We start from the raw sequence: 20818 nt of genomic DNA, 5'->3' as shown, positions 1-20818 counted from the left end.
GAAAATATCATTTTTTTTTAATTTTGCGATTGAAATCTATTTCAGTATTTATGAATAAAGCTTAAATTATTCAAAGTTTGTGACTTTCAAACTGCTAGATTCCGAAAAGTTTTGTTTAAAAACTTTCTGTGCAAATTTTTTGTTTCCATTTCTTCTTATTTCCAAAACAATCAGAAACAGTAGTCTAATAAGCTATTTTAAAATTTTGGAAAGAACTGGACACAAACAAACTTTTATTTTTACTGCTCTAATATTAATTTTTGTTTTTTATTTTTCCACGAAAAATATTAAAAGCAAAATGTTCATGCGTTCATAAAACATCAGGCCCAGAAACAAGGTCTCTGTAAAAACATGTTTAATGAGCTGAAAAGTTGAAAAAACGTTACTTTTTCAAAAAATGTAAGCAATTTTTTTTGATAGCTTAACTTAGACGTTCACTTGTTAAATCCCCAACACTGTCTCGGTGTTTTTCAAACGAATTTTTTAGTCTTCAACGTCGTTTTTTCAATAATAAGATCTTAAAAGTTGTATTAGATTTTGTTTTGCTTCACATCACTAACTTTTATCTCTAAATCAACCCATGATCTTCCAGAATGTCTTCCAGAATATTTTTGTCTGATTGAAATAAAGCGCATTAAATTTTTGTCAAGAGGGAGTCACTTCACACTAGAACTTTCTGTACCCCCAACCGAACTGATCCAGTCATGTTCTTTTAAATGTAATTTTGTGTAGTAAACGTATGCCTTAAGTTTTGATGTAATAGTAAATATAATTCATAAATCTAACGCCATATGTAGATATAAATTTTGGCGAATGCATAGTAAGCCAATAGGCAAGCAAGCCGACAGAAAAGCAAGCCGAAAGTTATGTAATAGTTTTGTAATCTATCAGAAATAATACATTGTCAGCCGTTACAATCAATACTGCGCGTAGTATTATAGTGCATAATGTATTCCAATGCACCAAAGAAACAAAAATGCGTCAATTTTTAGACATCTAGTGGGTACGGGCCTCAGCAGACCGCTGTCCATGGCCATGCCTCTCATCCGCTGTGGGATGTAATCCGGAAATAGCGGGCCGGTTACCCCACCGGCCCGCCAGGGGTAACTTAAAATACGGGGTATCCAAAAATTTTTCGGCTTACTTGACCTCATTTTCAAAATTCGGCTTGCTTGCCTATCGGCTTGCTTGACCGCCACCATAAATTTTAAATCGAATTAAAATTGCTCAGAATAAAAAAAATGATTCAGATGGCTTAGGCGTTAAAAACGGAATACTTAATTTCTGAGTATTTTCTAATAATAGGTTCCATAAATTATTCAATTTATAAAAATTTTCAAAAGAATAGCGCCTCTATTTTTCCCCAGCCAAAATGAAAAAGTTTTTTTTCGAATTCTTGCAAAATTTTAAATAAACAAGTCCAATCCACATAACCCGCTGCGAGGTGGTTGAAATATGATTCGACAAATATTTCCTGAAAGACGGTGAACACACAACCTCAGACGTTAAATATAATAATTTCAAACAAAACGTTTGTCGATCTATTTCGAACAATAAGCATGTTCTGTCGAATCAAATCCACACGGTTGATTCCCAGTCCCGATATGTCTGATTAAACCGCGTTGGCCTGAATGGTATTCCCAATTTTTCACATCATGGAACCCTAAAGTTGCACTAAAACTCGCAATAATTTTTTTCACCATAGTCGTCTAATTTAAAAAAGTAATGCTTATACATTAAATATGATGTAAGGAGTTAATAACTGACCGTAGAAAAATTTTTTCGGAGATTATCAGAGTCTATCAATGAGTTTTTCTCAAATGTCTTAGTTTCTGTCTGATCATATTTGCACTGTTCAGAGTTAACAAAATTTCGATTCGCAGAAACAAATTTTTGTATGGCCGACGGAATTTAAACAAATATGCAATCCGTCAAATTTTGATTCGCAGAAGCAAATTTTTGTATAGCCCGGAGAATTGAAAGAAAACGCACTCCGTCAAATATTCGATTGGCAGAAGCAAATTTTTGTATAGCCCGCAGAATTGAATTAAAAACGCACTACGTTAATATTTCGATTCACCAAAGCAATTTTTTGTATAGCACGCAAAAATGAGACAAAAACGCACTTCGTCAAAATTTCGATTCGCAGAATTAAGTTTTTGTACAGCCAGCAGAATTGAAGCAAAAACACACTCCGTCAAAATTTCGATAAACAGAAGCAAATTATTGTACAGCCCGCAGGACTGAAACAAAAGCGCGCCCGTCATATTTTTTTGGATTACTTTGCACAATTTTGAATTGTCACCAATTTTTTGTGTTGAGATTATGTGATCAAGCACAGTTCTCGTCTGGACCACCTTGTTCATATTACTACCACCTCCCCGGGAACCGAATAATAACGGGCAAATTGCTCTCGAATGACAGACGAGAAGCTGGCATCACTAGTATAAAACGCAAAAAAAGAACTGCCATTAACACGAAGTCAAAAACATCCGACGAAAAATCAACAGGAAGAAAAATGGCATCAGAAAATACCACGGATGGCTGAAAATTATTTACATATTTTACTTAATTATTTTGATATAAATTGAGTGACAGAACTATATTTGGCCTATCTGAATTTCCTTTATTGTCCTAACATTTTGTCACAATTACTGGCGTAATGGGTGCTGCTAAAATTGGCCGACAGGGCGTTTAGCCGACAAGGAAAAAATGAGAAATTTAGCCGACGGTTTTATCATAATTGGTCATAAAAGTCTCATTGGTGCATAAATCAGTAGTTCGGTTGTGATAGATTCATATCAAGTCCCACGGGCCGCTGAGGCATGGCCATGGCCCACGAGGCATGGCCAGATGCCGTAAAATACGGTCAGACCACGGATAGACCGTTACACCAGTTGATGAAAAAACTTCAGTAATTTTGTCTGCTTACGAAATAGCGTCTTAAATTGGCCAATCACAGCTTCAGAATAAATTTTATTGCTCATTTAACTTAAATTGTCGGTTAAATTTCTCATTTTTCGGTTGTCGGCTAAACGCCCTGTCGGCCAATACGGCCGTCACCGGCGTAATGATTGCTGACTTTCGGATCAGACCTCTTAAAAAATTGAGATGTACGAGAAATAAAAGTATAACTACCTGTCACAACTGAACTTTGAACAATTGTATCGGAGTCGTGCTTCACGTCAATTTCCGAGGACTGACACTGCAAAATACCACCAACCTAAAACGGTTTTTAAAAAAGTTAAAACAATCTATGATTGGACCTGAGCTGGCAAAGGCTATCATAAGTTTTGATGTCGTTCAACGAGACGGAGAGAACTCAAACTAGATCCAACCCATCGGAAGGGAGGAATAGAATTAATCGAAGTTTTCAAGTTTGAAAGGAGGTTTCCTCTCATAAAATTTAGGTTACCTGGCTCTGCTTGAAGTCACCGAGAACGTCGGGCGCTTATGGAGAACTGTGTAACGTGTGTAGCGAGCGGTTCGAGATGTTTAAATAGATTTTTTTTAACGACGTCAAGCGAGATCACGTAACATTTTCTTCAAACACTCAACTTGCAGGTTTGAAAATATCGAAGTTTGCAGGATTGAAGTTTATGGAAGTTAACTTCTGGCTATGTATTTCAAAACTTCTGGCACTACAGATTTTGTGAACTGTTTTATAAAATTTTTCGAAGAGTAAAAGTAAACTTCTAGTTGAACTTTAAGGTTACTAACGGTATAATTATCATTATCAATAATTAATTTGTTTTCCGCAGTGGCCTGTGTGTGCCACCGAATGTTCCACCTTGACTCACTATTAAAAAAAAAACAGCAAGTATTTTCCCTGATGATAAATCAAAAAGTGAATTTTATTCTTTTATTTACAAGGTAAATCAGAATGTTTAAAATTATTTGAGCATCTGAGCAGTGATGCAAAGATAAAAAAACTTTGAAGCACACAAACTCAAAATCGAGTTCTTCAAAAACAGTTAATTCAATTCTGCGATCAATCTTCAATCATTGAACAACGAAAAATCTAGTCATTTCTCAAACGTTCGTTTGTGGAATTAGCTGCACCAAAAATACAGAACAAAATTTGAGAAAATTTGTGTGTTAAATTTTAAGAGATAAAATGGTCAATCCGCAACTGAGAAATTTTCCTCAAAGTTTATTTGGATCTCACTCGATCTACAGAAAGCTGTATGTTAATTAAGTTTTAGGACAAACAAAATTTTTGCGAAATTACTGCGAGTATTTGTGATTATTCTCGTATAAAACTTTGGAGTCCTATAATTAAGTTTTTTCTTCAAGAAGTTCCAATATTATTAACATCAAATTCGTGACTATGAAAAAATTCAAATAAAATAGTTTTGCGTCTCTAAAGGTTTTGAAACTTTTCATATCTTTCAAAAGATGAATATAGCATGATACAAAACTTACTTGAATTGTAAAATTGTCTGCGTGCTGTGGTTAGGAGCACCAACTTTAGACGCCTACTAAAATGTTGAAGTAATAAAACGAGCTTCTTTATCTTTGTTTTTTGTCGTTCAGCACTCATTCTTTGTTTGATATATCACCACGCCATAGAGTTGGGAAGAGCATTTTTATAAATCACTTCATTTTGCAAGTTGTTTGGTAATCAAAATTGATTCTAAATAAAATTTAATTAAAATTTAACATTAATATCAGGATACGATTAGGAGAGGATAGTTTGAACACTTTTATATTGAGATATGAGAAAATAAAGTTTTGAAAGTGAATTGTTGAAAACAAAAACTGACAAGCTATTTATCAAAACATCATTACAGTTTTTCCTTTTACATAAATATTTTTTAATATTCAACACAAAAACATGATTCAATAACAGACTTTCATGTCTTAGTTGTTTTGTTTCCACTGCACGAGAAACTCTTAAGTGCACAATTTTCAAAATCAAAGTTGAGTTGCGCGGATTCAAGCCTTGCAAGATTCTTGTACTAATCTTGCAAGATATCAACCCAGGCAAAAAAATATTAAGCAGGGAACTAATGTTTCAGAAAAAAATTTTTAAATCAAATTTTTGTTTATTAGACAAGTTACAAAACTGAAATACACCGGGAAATTTTTCGACGAGATTCAAAATCCTAAAAAAGTCTTGCAAGAATCTTGCGAATTTTTTGGATTTTTTTCTTAAATTTTTTTTTGAATATTTTTGACAGCTAAAACTAACTGAAAACCAAATGAATTGACCTTTACAAGAATATCAATTAGCGGAACGGATTTCAATTGAAGGTTTCCTTAACAGCTTTTGGCTCTGAAAAACTGCAAGAATTTTGCAAACTAGAAACATCTCGAGTCATCCAAATCCTTCTTTTTAAACTTAAATTTACCTATTAAACGACGACAAAAATTACTTTCAGTAAATGTCTCAGATTTTGTTAAATTAAATGTTTATCAGAGAATCAAGTTTCGGAATTTGTTTTCATTATTTTGCGAAGTCTTTTAGTTCTTTGCTTCATAGTTTTTTTTCGCGCATATGCAATTTTTTTTTCAAAACGTCTTTTTTGCCGGATCTTCTAATTTATTAAAAAAATCAACTTAGAAGTTGGTTTTTTTATGTGGGTTCTAGAGGAAAAACAATCGTTGTTATAATTTGCCAAGAAAAAAGTTCGTGTCTTAGTTGTTTTTGTTCGTTTATTTGCGATTAACACGGGATTTGTTTTATATATGTGGGTTATAATGGAAAAAAATCATTGCTATAGTTTGTCTACAAAAAAGAGTGTCTTTCATTTGATTTTGTTCGTTTTTTTTACTTCAATCGGAACGTTTTGTTATTTTTCAAATCCACAGCTGCCGATCGCCTGCATGAATGAGAAAGAAAAAGGGGGAAACCCACCAAAACGTACTGGAAAATCTCAAAGAGTCCAACAAAGTTTTATGTGTTTTAACTTATGTTGTTTTGTTTCGTATTGTTTCGGAGATAGCTTGTAGCATAAGGTTTTCTTTACCATGCTTAATTTTCACATATTTTTAAAAACTCCTGCACTGCCGTTCCCATGCCGGGAAAAATGAGGAAGGTAAAAAACACAAATCATACTGGAAATGTCTAAAAAAGTCCGACACGAAATCAGCAGATTTTCCGACACGAAATCAGCTATTTAATCTCTAACCTTCATATTTCATCTCAATTTGTCGCCCACTGCAGCCAATTAATGGAATTAAAAAACTTGAAAGCTGAAAAAATTTGAAAACTAGCAAGAATCTTGAAAATCTTTCTCTTGAAAATCTTTCTACGTTTTTTGATTCATAGACCACTACAGGAAGTCTTAATATCTAACAATAAACTTTGAAATTAGCTGCGTGGCGCTTCAACTGGCGAATTCAGAGCTAGATTTTAACAACGTTGAGTGAATATCAAAAGATAATGTTATTTGACTTTTGCGCAAATTGCAATTGTTTTGCGAAATAAATTTTGGATGTATCAGTTTTTAAACTCTGCTTAGTGGCTGACCTCTAAGTTTTGCAGAACTTAGTGTTTTTTTTGTCAAAAAGTATTTCAGTTCAAAAAAATTGGTAGAATATTGTCAGTGTCAGCTCAATTGATCAAAATTTAGAGAAACAAGAAAGAGGCTCGGAGAAGACATAATTTGAAATTAAAATATTTCTTGTGAATATATTAGTTTCAAAATTTTGAGTAGCGTTTAACTAGATTTTAGGTCTCACCCCCCCCCCCCCCGAATCAAAAACCCCTCATGCAGTGGTTTCCTACTCTGCAAGTGCTTTCAAATTATATCAGTCATGTCTTCTGTCTTTTTCCTATGACTATTTTTCACGAGGGCATAGACAACAGGCCACAAAAAGCCAGACTAGCATCGAGTTCTTTCTCTTATTGCTTGACATTGCTTCAGGTCAAAACAAAAAAAACCCAAAAAGTCTCAATTATATACTCAATTCTCACTTTTTTCAATTTTTTCAACTTTTTTCAGAGTAAATACATAGAAAGACTGTATTCCGTCAAGTATTACTCGTGAAAACAATTATCATAGAATTTGATCATGAACATATTTCTTGTCGTGGGCAGAGAAAATTTTGTTCATATTTTATTACCGGATCTATTTCTTTTCATCCCAATTTTGACCCCATATCATTTTGAAAAAGCGGGCCCCAAGTAAACCTAATTTCGAAACACTAAAAATCATATAAACGCCTTTCGAGTATCTCATTATGGAAAAAAGTATCTTTTTAAGCAAAAAAATCTTCTGCAACCTATTAATTTTTGCAACCTGTATAATTTCCAAGTATACGATTCCTGCCGTCCCGTGACACGGAGCGATTCCGGCAACATTGAACTGCGGTGACGTCACAGGTGCCACAGTCTGGATTGTGAAAGTCACCCCACTCAGGTAAGACCCAGTCGGAGATCCGTCAACTATCTTGATCCGGACGAATCGGCCCTGGAGGGGATTGGAGTCCGTGAAACAGGAACAGGGTCTGGCTGCGGTCCAGTCGCTTTCGCTTCCAGTTACAAACTGAAAAAAGTTATGGTCTGAAAAAGTTACGAACCGAAATAAAATTACAATCTGAAAAGTTTATGAACTGAAAAAAGTTTTGAAGGGGGAAAACAAAGTTACCAACTAAAAATTACGAGGTAGAATTGTCTAAAAAGTTAAAGTTTCTTTAAAAAAGTAAGAATATAAAAATTTGATTTTAAAAATGCCCCAAAACCAAGGTGTGTAAAATCAACCGGTTGTAATTATTGCCAGACGAGAAACAACAATGGATAAAAAGTAACTATTGATTTTTCGCATTTTCATAACTACTCTACGTGAAAACTTATTAAGGGACCCAAAGTATTTTGCGTAAGACAGCGTTTCACAGAAAGTTTTTTTAAATAAAATTTCTGTTTTTTTGTTTATCAAACGATTATACTGTTTACGTTTTTCACAACTCAGATATTAGAATTAATTCGAAGAAAATAATCTATTTATGCTCTGCTGAGTCGACATTTTGAGACCCATATTTTAAAAATATTGTGTTCAACTTCACCCATTATATATAACAAAAAGGACAATTTACGGGTTTCAAATTAGGAAAAAAATCTCTCAATTTATACTAGCAATTCTGAATTTGAAAATTTTTTCTCTTTTTTCTCAAAATTTCTACTGAGTTTTTATTCCTCTTCATGTTTTTCCGAACCAAATGATTGAAATAAATCAAGACGCTAAGTTTTCTGCTTCATGAGGCACCACATGACGAGGCAACACTGCCTTTTGGTGTTCTCTCGGTTCAGTATGTGTTTATACAAAAAGTGTAAAAATATATACATTTTTTTGTTTGTCTGTTCCGAAAACAATTTATTATTATTATTATTATTATTATTATTATTATTATTATTATTATTATTATTATTATTACTATTATTATTATTATTATTATTATTATTATTATTATTACTATTATTATTTTTATTATTATTATTATTATTATTTTTATTATTATTATTATTATTATTATTAGTATTATTATTATTATTATTATTATTATTATTATTATTATTATTATTATTATTATTATTATTATTATTATTGTCGTATAGAATAACTCAAGATAGCAAAAGAGCAAGTTCGAAGCTTGAATTTTCAACTCTTTCTTGTTTCGCTTTAGGCAGAACTGCAGTTCAGCTTTCACGCTCTACGTGAATTAGTCTAAGTACCAGTTGGCGCTTGTGGTAACACTGTGTAACAAAGCTGTCACTCAAGTTTGCAAATGGTTGTCACCAATTGGTGAAACTCAACAATAATGTAGCAACAAAATGAATATGAGTTCATTCCATCAGGAATATAAATATATGTAATATAGTTTATCCGTGTTTATATTAATAGTTGGGATACTTGGTTATTTGCTGTGGGTGGATCCGCCACCACACTTCCCCTCGATGGTTTGATTTTTGATCTTAATCAAAAATCTTGTTTAGGGCTTCTATGTCCGCTGTGTTGAGTGAGGATATCGAACTTGTTCCTGAGTACTCGTCCTCTTCTTCTTCCGTATGGATGTTATCTCGTTCGGTATTCGTCTCTTGACGTTCCTCTGGTGGTTCTGCTGATCCTTTGTTCAGCAGGACTGGTGGGTTTATTTTGTCTTCTAGTAGTGTTGGCGTAGTGTTGATGCATATGTTTGAACCAGTTGGTTGCGTTGTATGTTTGTCAATGTTTTGTTGTTGTGTGGCTTTGCTGTTGTCTGTGTGTTGTGGTTGTTGTTTGTCGTCGATGGGTTGTCTTGCTTTTGTGTTATCTCCAATTGGTGTGGATGTTGAGGCTGGAGTGATCGTTATAATTTGTTCTTCTTCGGGTTCTATAGTCGCCTTTTTCGGTGAGTTTGTAATTTTCTTTATTATCTTGTCTATTTTTGCTTCTCTTTTTGATGGGCTGTCGTCCTTGTTTTTGGGTTGTGCGTACATAAATGCGTTAGGACTATTGGATGTCATGATTTGTAGTGGGCTGTCTTGTGATGAGTCTGATGCGAGGTTGATTATTTGCACTGACTTGTCTCGCTGTAGTTGTTTCATGTCCAGTTGGATACGTGGTGATCTTGCTTTGTCCTTTTGACGCTGTTTCGCTTTTTCTAATTTCGTTTGTGCGAGAGCTGCCTCTTTTGAACGTATATCGAATTCTTTGTTGGGTTTGTATGCGCGTTTCGTTGGGGCCGTTCCTTTTCGTCTGGGCTGCTTGGGTGCTTTTGCTGGTTGGGTCCTTTGCGATCCGCTCGGGCCGGGTTGGTCCTTCTGTGGGTTGCTCTCTCCTGCCCTGCTTGGTCCCGGTTGGTTCATATGGACTTGTGATTATGGGGCGTGATCGGTTAGTTTCTTGTTGGGTTGGTTCTTTTGGTTCTTCTTTTCTGTTAACAAAAATTCTTTTATTTTTTCTTGGTTTCTATTATATTCTCGTACAGTTTTACAGGCTACGAAGTGCATTAGTCGTGGTTTTGTTTCGTTAATTATAGCTAGATCCTTTTTTCTTACTACGACGTTTTTGCGGTTGTGTGTATCTAGTGTTATTGTTGTTGGAGAATAATTTGTGATTGTGCCGTCGGGTATTATGTTCCATAACGGTTTAAGTGTGCCTCGAGGCTCTTGTGATCTACGTGCTAGTGTTTTTCGAGCTACTTGCTTTTTTGTTTTGGTGATGGTGGTGGTTTTGTCCCCAAAGATTAGTGTAAGTTTACCTGGTATAATTTTAATAGGTGATGTTAGCTTACGTTTCGCTGCTTTTTTCTTCACATTCTGTAGTGTGGAGTTGTCTGAAGCAGAATCTTCGTCCGAGGTGTCTTCGTTGAATCTGATATCAAGTTCGGGTTCCGAGTCGGTCTCGATGTTCCAGATGGATTCTGCGTTCAGCATTGGTTGTTTGAGGCCTCTCCTTTTGTCTAAATAGAAATTTTTTATGTTTTTGTATGATAAGTTGTTTTGTGATGGTTTTGTTGTTATGTTTTGAAAGTTGTGTATTAGCTTTTCTGCCGAAGTGTGCTGTGTATGGTGTTATTTGTGTTGTTGTGTTTGGGATTAGTTTGATTTCTTGTATTATTTCTGCTACTTTGTCTGCAAGTGTTACTTGTGACCAGTTGGTGTCGCTATTTATGGCGGATAGGCGTCTTTTAATTGTTTGTATTAGTCGCTCTATCATTCCTGTGGCTCTGTGGTCTCCCACTGGAGCCAGTATTAATTTTATGTTGTTGTTTTTACAGTATATTTCGAAATGTCGTGACTTAAATGCTTGTGCTTGGTCGCACCTTATGTTTCTGGGGGTCCCGCGGAATTTTATGTACTGATTTAGATAACTAATGGCTGTCTCTGCGTCGCAATTATGGTATACTTTTGCGTCGGGGTATCTCGAGTATCTATCTACTGATGCTAGTATATATGATTCTTTGTATTGTTCATCAGTTATTGGGCCGGCAAAGTCCAATTGGACTTCTTCGTTGGGTTCTACTAGTGCTGGTAGTTCTGATATTTTGTTTTTGGGTATTAGTGGTTTTAGATTCTTACCTGTCTTTATGCACGGTTGGCAATTTTGAGTAAGAGTGACGAATTCCCGGTGTATTCGCGGGAACCAGATGAGGTTTGCTAGGTGCATCATACCGGTTTGTCCTGGATGTTTTCTGTGGATGGCGTTCATTATTGGTTTTCGTAGCTGTGTTGGTATGAACAGTTTACCATCGTATAGAATGCATCCCGTTGGAGTCACCCCTAGGTCGCGTTTCAATGAATGCCAGTACCGGCTAAAATGTTTCAGTGTTGTCCAGTCTTTGTCCTGTACTATCTGCAATAGGCTTCGGCTCTGAGGATCTGCTCTGGTGGCCTCTGCGATGAATTCCTCTCCTAGGACTTTGTGTAGATTCTTGAGATACTCTGGTAGCTGTTCGTTGTTTGTATTTGCGAATGGGTTGAATTGTTGTCTAGTATTGAGTAGGGTGCGTCCTAGTCCTGTGTTGTTTGTTTCCTCTGTCTGTGTTGCTATTGTGTTTGTGTTTGATTCTGTGAGATTTTGTGTTGTGTCCATCTTCGTTTTGTTTTGTGCTCTGTGTCGTTTTGTTATAGGTATGTTGTTTGTGTCCAGGTTTGGTCTTCTTCTTGTTGTGATGTATACTTTCGATGTGAATAGATCTTGTGTAATTTGTTTTGAATGATAATGGTTGTGTTGTTTTGAATTGTTAATTTGAGAGTTTGTTAGATAAGAAGGCTTAATAAGTAGCGACTGATTGTTAGCGTTAACTTGGCAAAAAGCGTGTTGCTTTTGTTCGTTCCGATTGGAATGGTTTTTGACGTCATTGTATGCTCTAGTTTTTCGAGCATTCTGATTGGCTAATTTTCTTTGATGCGTTAACAGAGCGTATTTTAGCGATGTTATTATATTTATGACGTGGTTTTCATTCATGTTCTCACCAGTTGGTGGTGAGTTAGGATGGCGGCTTAAGTAGTCCGCGAATCCCATATCCTTTCCTGCGATATGTTCGACTTTAAAGTGAAATGGTAATAATCTGTCGACCCACCTTGTCAGTCGACTTTGATACGTTTTATTTCCTCTATTATTTTTTTGTGCGGATAATAATGCTTGGTGGTCTGTTTGAAGGGTAAAGTGTGATCCATATAAGTAGTATTTAAAATGTTCCAAAGACCAAACGACTGCTAGTAGTTCGAGTTCGTTTATACTGTATCGCTGTTCATTTTTGTTTAAGAACCTACTGGCGTATGCGATCGGGTGCCAATTGTTGTTTTCTTTTTGTTCTAGGCATGCCCCAAATCCTTCTTTGCTAGCGTCGCATTTGACTCGTGTTTCATTGTTTTTGTTGAAGTGTTTTTGTTCTATTATGTTTTTGGTTGCATTTTTTATGTTTTTAAATGCGGTTGAATGTTGTTCGTTCCATTCCAGTCTTTTTTTTGATGTTGCTGATGATAACAGTGGTCTTATTGGTGCTGATAATGTTGCCAATTTTGGTATGAATTTGATTAAGTGATGAATGCTACCCATGAATGATCGTAGTTGTTTGGGTGTTTTAGGATTATCCAGTTGGATAATTGCGTCTGTTTTTCTTTTGGTTGGCGTTATTCCTTCGGCGTTTATTTTGTAACCCAATCACGTGATCTCGTTTAGACCGAATTCGCATTTGTGTAGACTAATTGCTAGATTTTCTTCATTTAGTCTGTTTAGTGTCTTATCAATTTCTTTTTCATGTTTTTCTATTGTGCCTTTTGTAATAACTATTATGTCATCTAAAAATACGTTTGTTGAGTCTAGTCCGTCTAGCGTTGTGTCCATCATTTTTTGGAAGGTTGCTGGTAAGTCTGTTAAGCCATAGAATCCGTTTAGAAATTTGTATGTGCCTGTAGCGTTGCCTCCTAATATGTTGAAGTTACAGTGTTTTTGTGTCTCCGGATGGAGAGGTAACTGGCTGTATGCGTATTTTAGATCAATTTTGCTGAAATATAATTGTCCTTCTTGTGTTTTTAATTCCGATATCTTCATACTTATTTTGTCCATTAGGTGGTCTATGCTTTGTATTTGGTATTTGTTTTTGTGTATTGCATCGTTTAATATCTTTGAGTCTAATGCAATTTTAATTGATTGATCTGATTTTACTGTGATGACTACTGGACTTATGAAGTGTTCATCCGAGCATTTTGTTAGTTTTTGGATCTGTTTTTCGTCAATTAATTTTTTGAGTTCTCTTTCGACTTTTTCTGTTAGGTGTAACGGGATTCTTCGTCCTTTGTGTTGTGTTGGGTGGAATTCTTTTTTAAATGTTGATTTTGCCACGTGGTTTTTTGATCTTCCCAAGCGTGTACATAGGTGGGGGTATTTATTGAATATCCATTTGGTTTGTGTGTATTTGTAATATTGAATAAATTGTTCTCACCTTTGTTTTTTGTTGTCATTGTTAGGCGTAGGCCGAGTTGTTCCATGATGTCTCTCCCCATGATGTTGATGGTGTTGTTGTTGACCAGTAGTATTGTACAATTTGTGGCGGTGGATGACCCTGATGTGATATCCACTTGGATGATGCCGCTTATATTAATTTTGTTGTTATTGAAGCATCGGAATTCTCCAATTGATTTGTTCGGCTGTTTGATGGTTGTCTTTCCATTAGCTAGTAATCTTTGTGCTGTGTCTATGTTCATGAAGCTACGCGGGCTTCCTGTATCTGCCAACCAGTATATCTGTTGGTTGTTTGTTTTTGTTTTTATCCAGAATTCTCCTCTGTCTGTTTTGTTTACATCTGATACTTTCTCATTTGTGAAGTTTATTGTTTTGATGAAGTTGACGTTTTGCCAGTCCTCCATCATCTCTCTTATATAACACGTCGATTCTGGGTCGATTGTTTCTTCTGTTTCTGTTTGTTCTTCTGTTTCTGTTTCTTCGTTGATGTTCCTTATTTTGTGTTGTGGATTTCTTTGTGCCAGTTGGTTGTATCTGTTTTGGGTTTGTAGTCCTGTACCCATTGATTGCGATCTTTGTTGTTGTCTGGATGTGTTGCGTGGTGGCATCTCTGATCTACAGAGTTTTGCGAAATGTCCAATCTTCCTGCATATTCTGCAGGCCTCGTTTTTCGCGGAACATGTGTTTAGATGTCCAGGGAGGAATTTGTTTCCGCATCTCCTACAATTTTGTATTTGTCCTGTTTGTGGGGTTGGTAGTATTGGTACTCTATTTTGTCTCTTAATGTACTGTACTTTTTCGAACCATGGGTTGTCGTTGTATGTGGATGAGTGTGGTGATTGTGTGTTGTGCATCTTCTGTTGGTTAGCTTGTCCTCGTTCTCTTGCTAGTGCATAGTTTAATGTTTCACTGGGCGTTCTGTCTTCTGATAGTAAGTCCATTTGGATTTGTTGATTACGCATTCCTTGGATGAATATGCTTTTCACCATGCTTTCTTCGAGATGTTCCCAATTGCATAATGCTGCATGCTTTTTTATTCGCGAGTGAAATACCTCGAGTGATTTTCCTTCTTTTTGTTGACATCTGAAAAACTGAAATCTATCAAATGTTTCGTTTCTTGTTTGTGTGAATGATTCCTTTAATTGTTCGACTAGTGCATCTGTGGTGCATTTTTGTAGGTCCGTGTGTGGAAATCTTTGATGGAATATGTTTGTGGCTTGAGCTCCTAGAGATAGATAGATTAAGCTTTTTGCTTTATTGTCTGCGTCGTCCCATGGGATATTGTCGACCATTGGTCATTTATCTTCGATTGCTTTGCAATCGTTTTGCCAGTCTGTTCTTCTTTTTTGATTAGTCTGTTGCCTTCTTTCGGCCGTGGTTTCATCTGCTTGTGCTGGTTCATAGTGTGGTTGTGCTGGATAATCTAAGTCCTCGATTTCTGGTTTGGGTTGTAGTAGTTTTTCTACTTGAATATTGTCCTTTACCATGATTGCTAGTTTCACAGTTGATATCCATTTGTCCCAGTCTAGTTCTGGTTGGTGACCTTTGTCCCAAAAGAAGTTAACTCCTAGTGGGGATCTTGCCATTACTGACTGCGCCATGTCGTATAGAATAACTCAAGATAGCAAAAGAGCAAGTTCGGAGCTTGAATTTTCAACTCTTTCTTGTTTCGCTTAAGGCAGAACTGCAGTTCAGCTTTCACGCTCTACGTGAATTAGTCTAAGTACCAGTTGGCGCTTGTGGTAACACTGTGTAACAAAGCTGTCACTCAAGTTTACAAATGGTTGTCACCAATTGGTGAAACTCAACAATAATGTAGCAACAAAATGAATATGAGTTCATTCCATCAGGAATATAAATATATGTAATATAGTTTATCCGTGTTTATATTAATAGTTGGGATACTTGGTTATTTGCTGTGGGTGGATCCGCCACCACAATTATTATTATTATTATTATTATTATTATTATTATTATTATTATTATTATTATTATTATTATTATTATTATTACTACTATTATTATTATTATTATTATTATTATTATTATTATTATTATTATTATTATTATTATTATTATTATTATTATTATTATTATTATTATTATTATTATTATTATTATTATTATTATTATTATTATTATTATTATTATTATTATTATTATTATTATTATTATTATTATTATTATTATTATTATTATTATTATTATTATTAGTATTATTAAATTAGAAGTAACTACCCAAGCAGTGGAACACTCAAATATGCCTCCGTCTACAGATGGAGAGCCAGTCAAGTGTCCAAAATTGAGTTTGACTGAAAACCCCTTCCTCAGATCCAGAATCAAGAATGGCTTCACCCCCGGAGGAGCTGCAAAGGGTTTCCACATGAACGGCATATCGTCAGCTGCCATTCTAAACATTGATTTTGCAGAGAGCAAAACGGTTCTACTTCTTTTCACCCCGATTCAATTCATCCCGCATATTTTACCCGGTATCTTTTTACCCCTCTATCATTTAACCACTATATCATTTCACCTCTCTATCATTTCATCCCGCCAAATATCAGTCGACATTAAAGGCATATTTTGTCATAATTAAGTAGATAATTTAATCCCATGGTCGGTTGTGATAGTTTCATATCAAGTCCCACGGGCCGCTAAGGCACGGCCAAATGATTATACTGCTAATTTAATAGTCCTTAATTTACAAAAGATTCAAATCGGGGTGAATAAATTGGGATTAAATGATAGGGGGTTAAATAAAAAGGGGGTGAAAAGCGGGATACCGAACAAAACAACAGGCCCAGACAAAAAATCCCAAAATCCAAAACAGTCCCAGATGATCAGACCCGACTCAATATAAGATTAAACATACTTACACCTATTACCAAAAACTCGTTCAGTTATGCATATGATTGTATGCCATTAAACAAATATTAGGCTTATTACCGCACAGTTTGTTTATTTTGAACCTAGTTTTTGTTTAATCCTAACTAATATCAATTGAAAACAATGTAACACGAGGCTTAACTCATAGATTATGTTTGTTAATTGTTTGTAGATAATATTAGCAATTGTTTCAGCATTTGTTCAGGACTGTTTTGTGTAGGACTTTTTTGCCTAGACATATTTTGCAATTTCGGACTGTTTTGTCTGGACGGATTTTGTATATATGATTATTGACCCTTGAAACACGCACGTTTGCAGAATTTTAAAATGCCAAATGTCTAGAGGTTTTTCCATTTACAATGCTTGAATTACCTGCAGTGCAGCAACGCGAATCAACGGAAAACAACAGTGTGAGGTTATCAGAGCTGAATATTTTCCTTAAACCAGTTTCCAATACTCTGACTAAAAATCACCCTAAATGTAAACTGAACAAAAACAGATCATATTATTTTGAAAATACTGACATGTTCTTTTCACCCACTATAACTTAACCCCAATTTTTTAATCCCTACATTCTTCAATGCCGCAATAATTTAAATCCTATAATGTTTCACCCCGACATTAGTCATCATGATGTTAATGAAGATTAATTTCCTTCTAATGAGTCCGATTGACAGAGAAAAAATCAGGGTGAAATGAATGAGGGGCAAAAAAATACTTTTCACGCCTTTGTCATTACACCCCGATTCCAATCTGTAAATTATTGGCAATATATTTTAAAAAGAATAAAGAAAATATTTCCATTATTAAAAGTCAAATTATAACCTTCAGCAAATCATTTATTTCATCTGGTCCAAATAAGAGCAATTAAAGTGAATTGAGAAGTGAATCGCATTTTAAAACAATTCTTGTTTTTTGCATAATTGAAATCAGCACCATATTTTGCGGGTTTGGTTTTACTATCTCTTCCAGGAAAGAAAATTATTGGTAGTAGAAGACCATGGGTTTTAGGTTAAACAGGTAAATAGGTATACCACTGCCAGGAAAAGCTCTAAAAGTTAAAGCCGATTTTACCCAATTACTGAAAACGGCCAATTTTTTAGTGTCAATTGGGAACACAATCACGGTGTTCTCCCAGGGAAGTCTAAAAATTGTTCAACAGATCAAACAATTGAGTCAAAAGGATTCAAATATTTTTTGTCTGAACCCCATTCAAAATGAAGATATCAGCGTTAGAAAAAGATAAAGAAACAGTCTCAATACGTGAACGCGTGGACCGTCATTTTGATATGCCCGATATGTTCAAAACGTTTTAAGAGTTGGGCAGCAGAAAAGAAAAAAAGCCTCTATAAATTTTCGGTGATCCGTATATAAGTGCAGTTGTCGAATATTCTATATATTGACTGGCCAACGGAATTTTTAAATGTTCATCTAAAACCTAGTATCAGAATAAAATCCTACATGTGAACTTTCTGGTACACCCCAACCCAGAATTAGGAAACTTGTCTAATTTGTAAAAATCCCTTGCTTTGCAAAAGTTAATTGTTATGAATGCCACATCTAAACAAAATAATTCCAATAATAAAAAGGAGAAGCGCTTGAAATTAGGGTTCAGAACTCGATGAATATATACAGGGGCAAAGTAATTTTCCCTTTTTTCAGGGCTTTTGCCAATTTGTCTTATTTCTTTCAATTGTGTTTAGGTTTTTGTTTTTGCGTTAAATCAAATTTGATGTTCATCTTAAGAGTTTTGAGTTGGCGCCCTCCTTGAGTCTTCGCGGAGTTACGTCAAAGCCTCGTATTGTAACTCGTCAGGAAATTTCGGTATTTTCGATAAATATTGTGGTGTTAAACGGATTTCGGTCTGCAGAAGTTGTGGGTTTAATTGCCCGAGGGCTAATATATACGGTGATAGATTATACGGAGTTAAAAATGGGTTGAAAGGAAGTATAACCGTCAATATGTCATCAACTTCTAGTACCGTCATTGCCTGTTTTTGTTTTGAGAGCCTTAAAAATGGAATTACTTTCTCTTCATTTTTTTGGGAAGGAGATCTGAAAGATTTAAAATCATAATCTGCACTGTTTTAAAGGCTTTGAAGTTTCAGAATGGCGAAAACTAGAATCTCCTTGTTGAGCAGCAAACTAAGAGTTTTTCAGATATCAAAAGTTGGCGTTGAGAAATTTTGATCTTCGGATTCGGTTCAGATCTGGCCACGAAGTCACCTCGCAAAGTTTTTTTTTCATAAGCTGAGTTTATCATATCTGGTTCAGTCAAACCTGTTCAAAGTCGCCTACCGCGTTATTGATCGACTTACTTTTGAAAAACTTGTAAAATTTTTGATCGAATTGTTGATCAAATATGGTATGTTGATTCCATAAAAGCAATCGGCATCAAAGACGTGATTTTTGCAAATTTAAATGGGAGATATTGGCGCAAAATATTTTTCTTGTTTTGCAGTTATTACTTGAAGCAAGCATTTGGAAGTTCAATAAATTCCAGTTTCCAGTAACAAAGTTTTGCCAGATTTCCTTATAATCATAAAGATCATTCAAGAAGTCGGAATGCCACCATTTTTGGAGTTTTAAACTTGAAAATTGAGTTTTTTGAGCAAAGTTATGTGAATTAGCAGTATTCACATCAAATTTCTGGCTAAACTTTTTTCATTCTACATATACCGTAAAGTTTGATGAGTTCACGTGTAACCTATACTTATTAGGGTTGACAGTGACTGAGAACCTTTTTGTGCAAGAAGTAAAGATCTCCAAAAGCAGACCTGAACGGCAAAATCAATAATGAACCCTAATTGAAAACCTTGACACGGCAATTTCTAAGAACTAGTAGGTCTGAAAACTTTGGTTTGCTTGATTTGAAAAGGTATATAAAATCTTTATTTATCAATCTCGCGCAAAGCGGAAAGAAAGTTTGCCAAAAACTGTCCTTTACGTTGCAAAAAGCACATTTTCTCGGTCCCTGTTTTCCGCACACATGTATTAAGATCCGGAAAGTAAGCGAGCGCGAAAACGTGCGACACGCTCAAATAGGTCGCTAGATTTGCATTTTACAGTGTGCGAAAGCTAGCGACAAGCGTAATTGATTCTAATCTTTTGAACTCTTTGCTGACTCTAATCTAATCATTTGATTTTGAGGGATTAGTTGCCAAATTTCGCACTGCTATTGTCGCTAGATTCGGCATAGAGGGACGTGACGAAATCAGTGACAAAGGAACGGCAATTGGTTCGAGGATTTTCGCATTGTCGCTGATTTCGGCAATTTTGCTATAATACGAAAAACCAACGAAATGTCTTGAAATGTGAAAATACAATTTCCTATTGACCAATTTTGAGTTCACTCACCCCACTACTTGATTGCACTGGCTCAGATCGGACGAACTGGTTTCAGCGTAGCCCAAATTGACACACCCAGATAGATATCCATCACACGTTGAAGGGGGGTCGGCGTATATCAGCGTGTCCGGGAGCGGGTCAGAGTTGAACAAATCGAACAGTATGTCGACTCCAATTGCAAGTGTGAATAAATGTAAACAACAAAATAGGGTAAAAAAATTGGAAAATATCAAATTTTTAGGCGAGTTTGACCTCGCCATCTCAATGATTGACAAAAATTGTAAACGTTGTAATATTTAAATATAATACTTAATGCCAGATGTTATTATTTATTTAAAGGAATTTTGCGGTATATTGATTTTGAGTTTTAGTGGTTTAGTAACTCCTTATGTCACACAAACTTTTCAAAATTTCAAATAATTGCTTTAATTTAAATCGACTTAATTTTTTTTTCACTTCACTGATAATTTTCCACAAAAATGGAATCTAAGTGAGGAAAACTGGGAAAAGTCAGATGTTCATTTTCACATGTTTTTGAATAATTTAAACCAGCGATCAGATATTTCACATGAATTGTGGCATTTGAATAAATATATCTGGACTTCAGTATAATGTAAAACTAATTCAACAATTTCTGATAGAATATTGACGAGCTTCCGTTGAAAATGCTCAGCGCGTTTTTGCGCTCAAAGTCAAAATGCACAGCAGATATTTTAAGGCTGAAAACGTTTTTAAAAAAGCTGAACCCTTTTCTTTTAAGTTTAATTTTTCTTCAGTATCTTGCCTGGATCTTTTTTCTTGATAATCATACAAAGATGAAAGATGGTGAAAGTTTGATCATATCTTGATGCCTTGTTGCTTTTCCAGTTTGAGGTGCTCGACACAAACCAGCTGCGATCAGATCAAACTTGAGTCGCCCACAAGAGAGTAAGATGCGACCCAACGACAGGGTCTGGCAGCCAGTCTACTGTCTGGAATGTCGGACTAGTGCCTCAAAACCTGTGAAAACGCAATCAGGTAAAATGAAAAACAAAGCCTCAACATTTGAAAACTAAACATTATTATATTGAATGCGCACTCCTCCGGAGTTTAATATGCTAAAGGAATTAATGTCGATTGTTTCACAGTGTTCTAAGACACAATTAAGACGGACCCCCAATCAATTGCGCAGTTTATAGCTTCTAATAAACT

The 20818-nt window shown here is 35.2% G+C and overlaps 1 protein-coding gene across 1 annotated transcript in view; it reads right to left on the bottom strand.

Annotated features, from left to right (window-relative positions):
* LOC142345938 (uncharacterized) overlaps positions 1–20158 on the bottom strand; it is an 83183-nt gene extending 63025 nt beyond the window's left edge. The window contains exons 1-4 of the mRNA XM_075398404.1: positions 19637–20158; positions 15633–15804; positions 7248–7493; positions 3139–3223 (exon numbers count right to left, since the gene is read on the bottom strand). Coding sequence (XP_075254519.1) covers positions 3139–3223; positions 7248–7493; positions 15633–15804; positions 19637–19887 — 754 coding nt within the window. The 5' untranslated portion in view covers positions 19888–20158. The remainder of the gene's footprint in view (positions 1–3138; positions 3224–7247; positions 7494–15632; positions 15805–19636) is intronic.
* Between the last annotated feature and the right edge of the window lie 660 nt (positions 20159–20818).

The sequence above is a fragment of the Convolutriloba macropyga genome, chromosome 9, assembly GCF_964194025.1.
Source record: "Convolutriloba macropyga chromosome 9, txConMacr16.3, whole genome shotgun sequence".
Classification (NCBI taxonomy): Eukaryota; Metazoa; Xenacoelomorpha; order Acoela; family Convolutidae; genus Convolutriloba; species Convolutriloba macropyga.
Note: the sequence above shows the minus strand (reverse complement) of the source record. Positions and strands in the feature narration are given on the sequence as shown.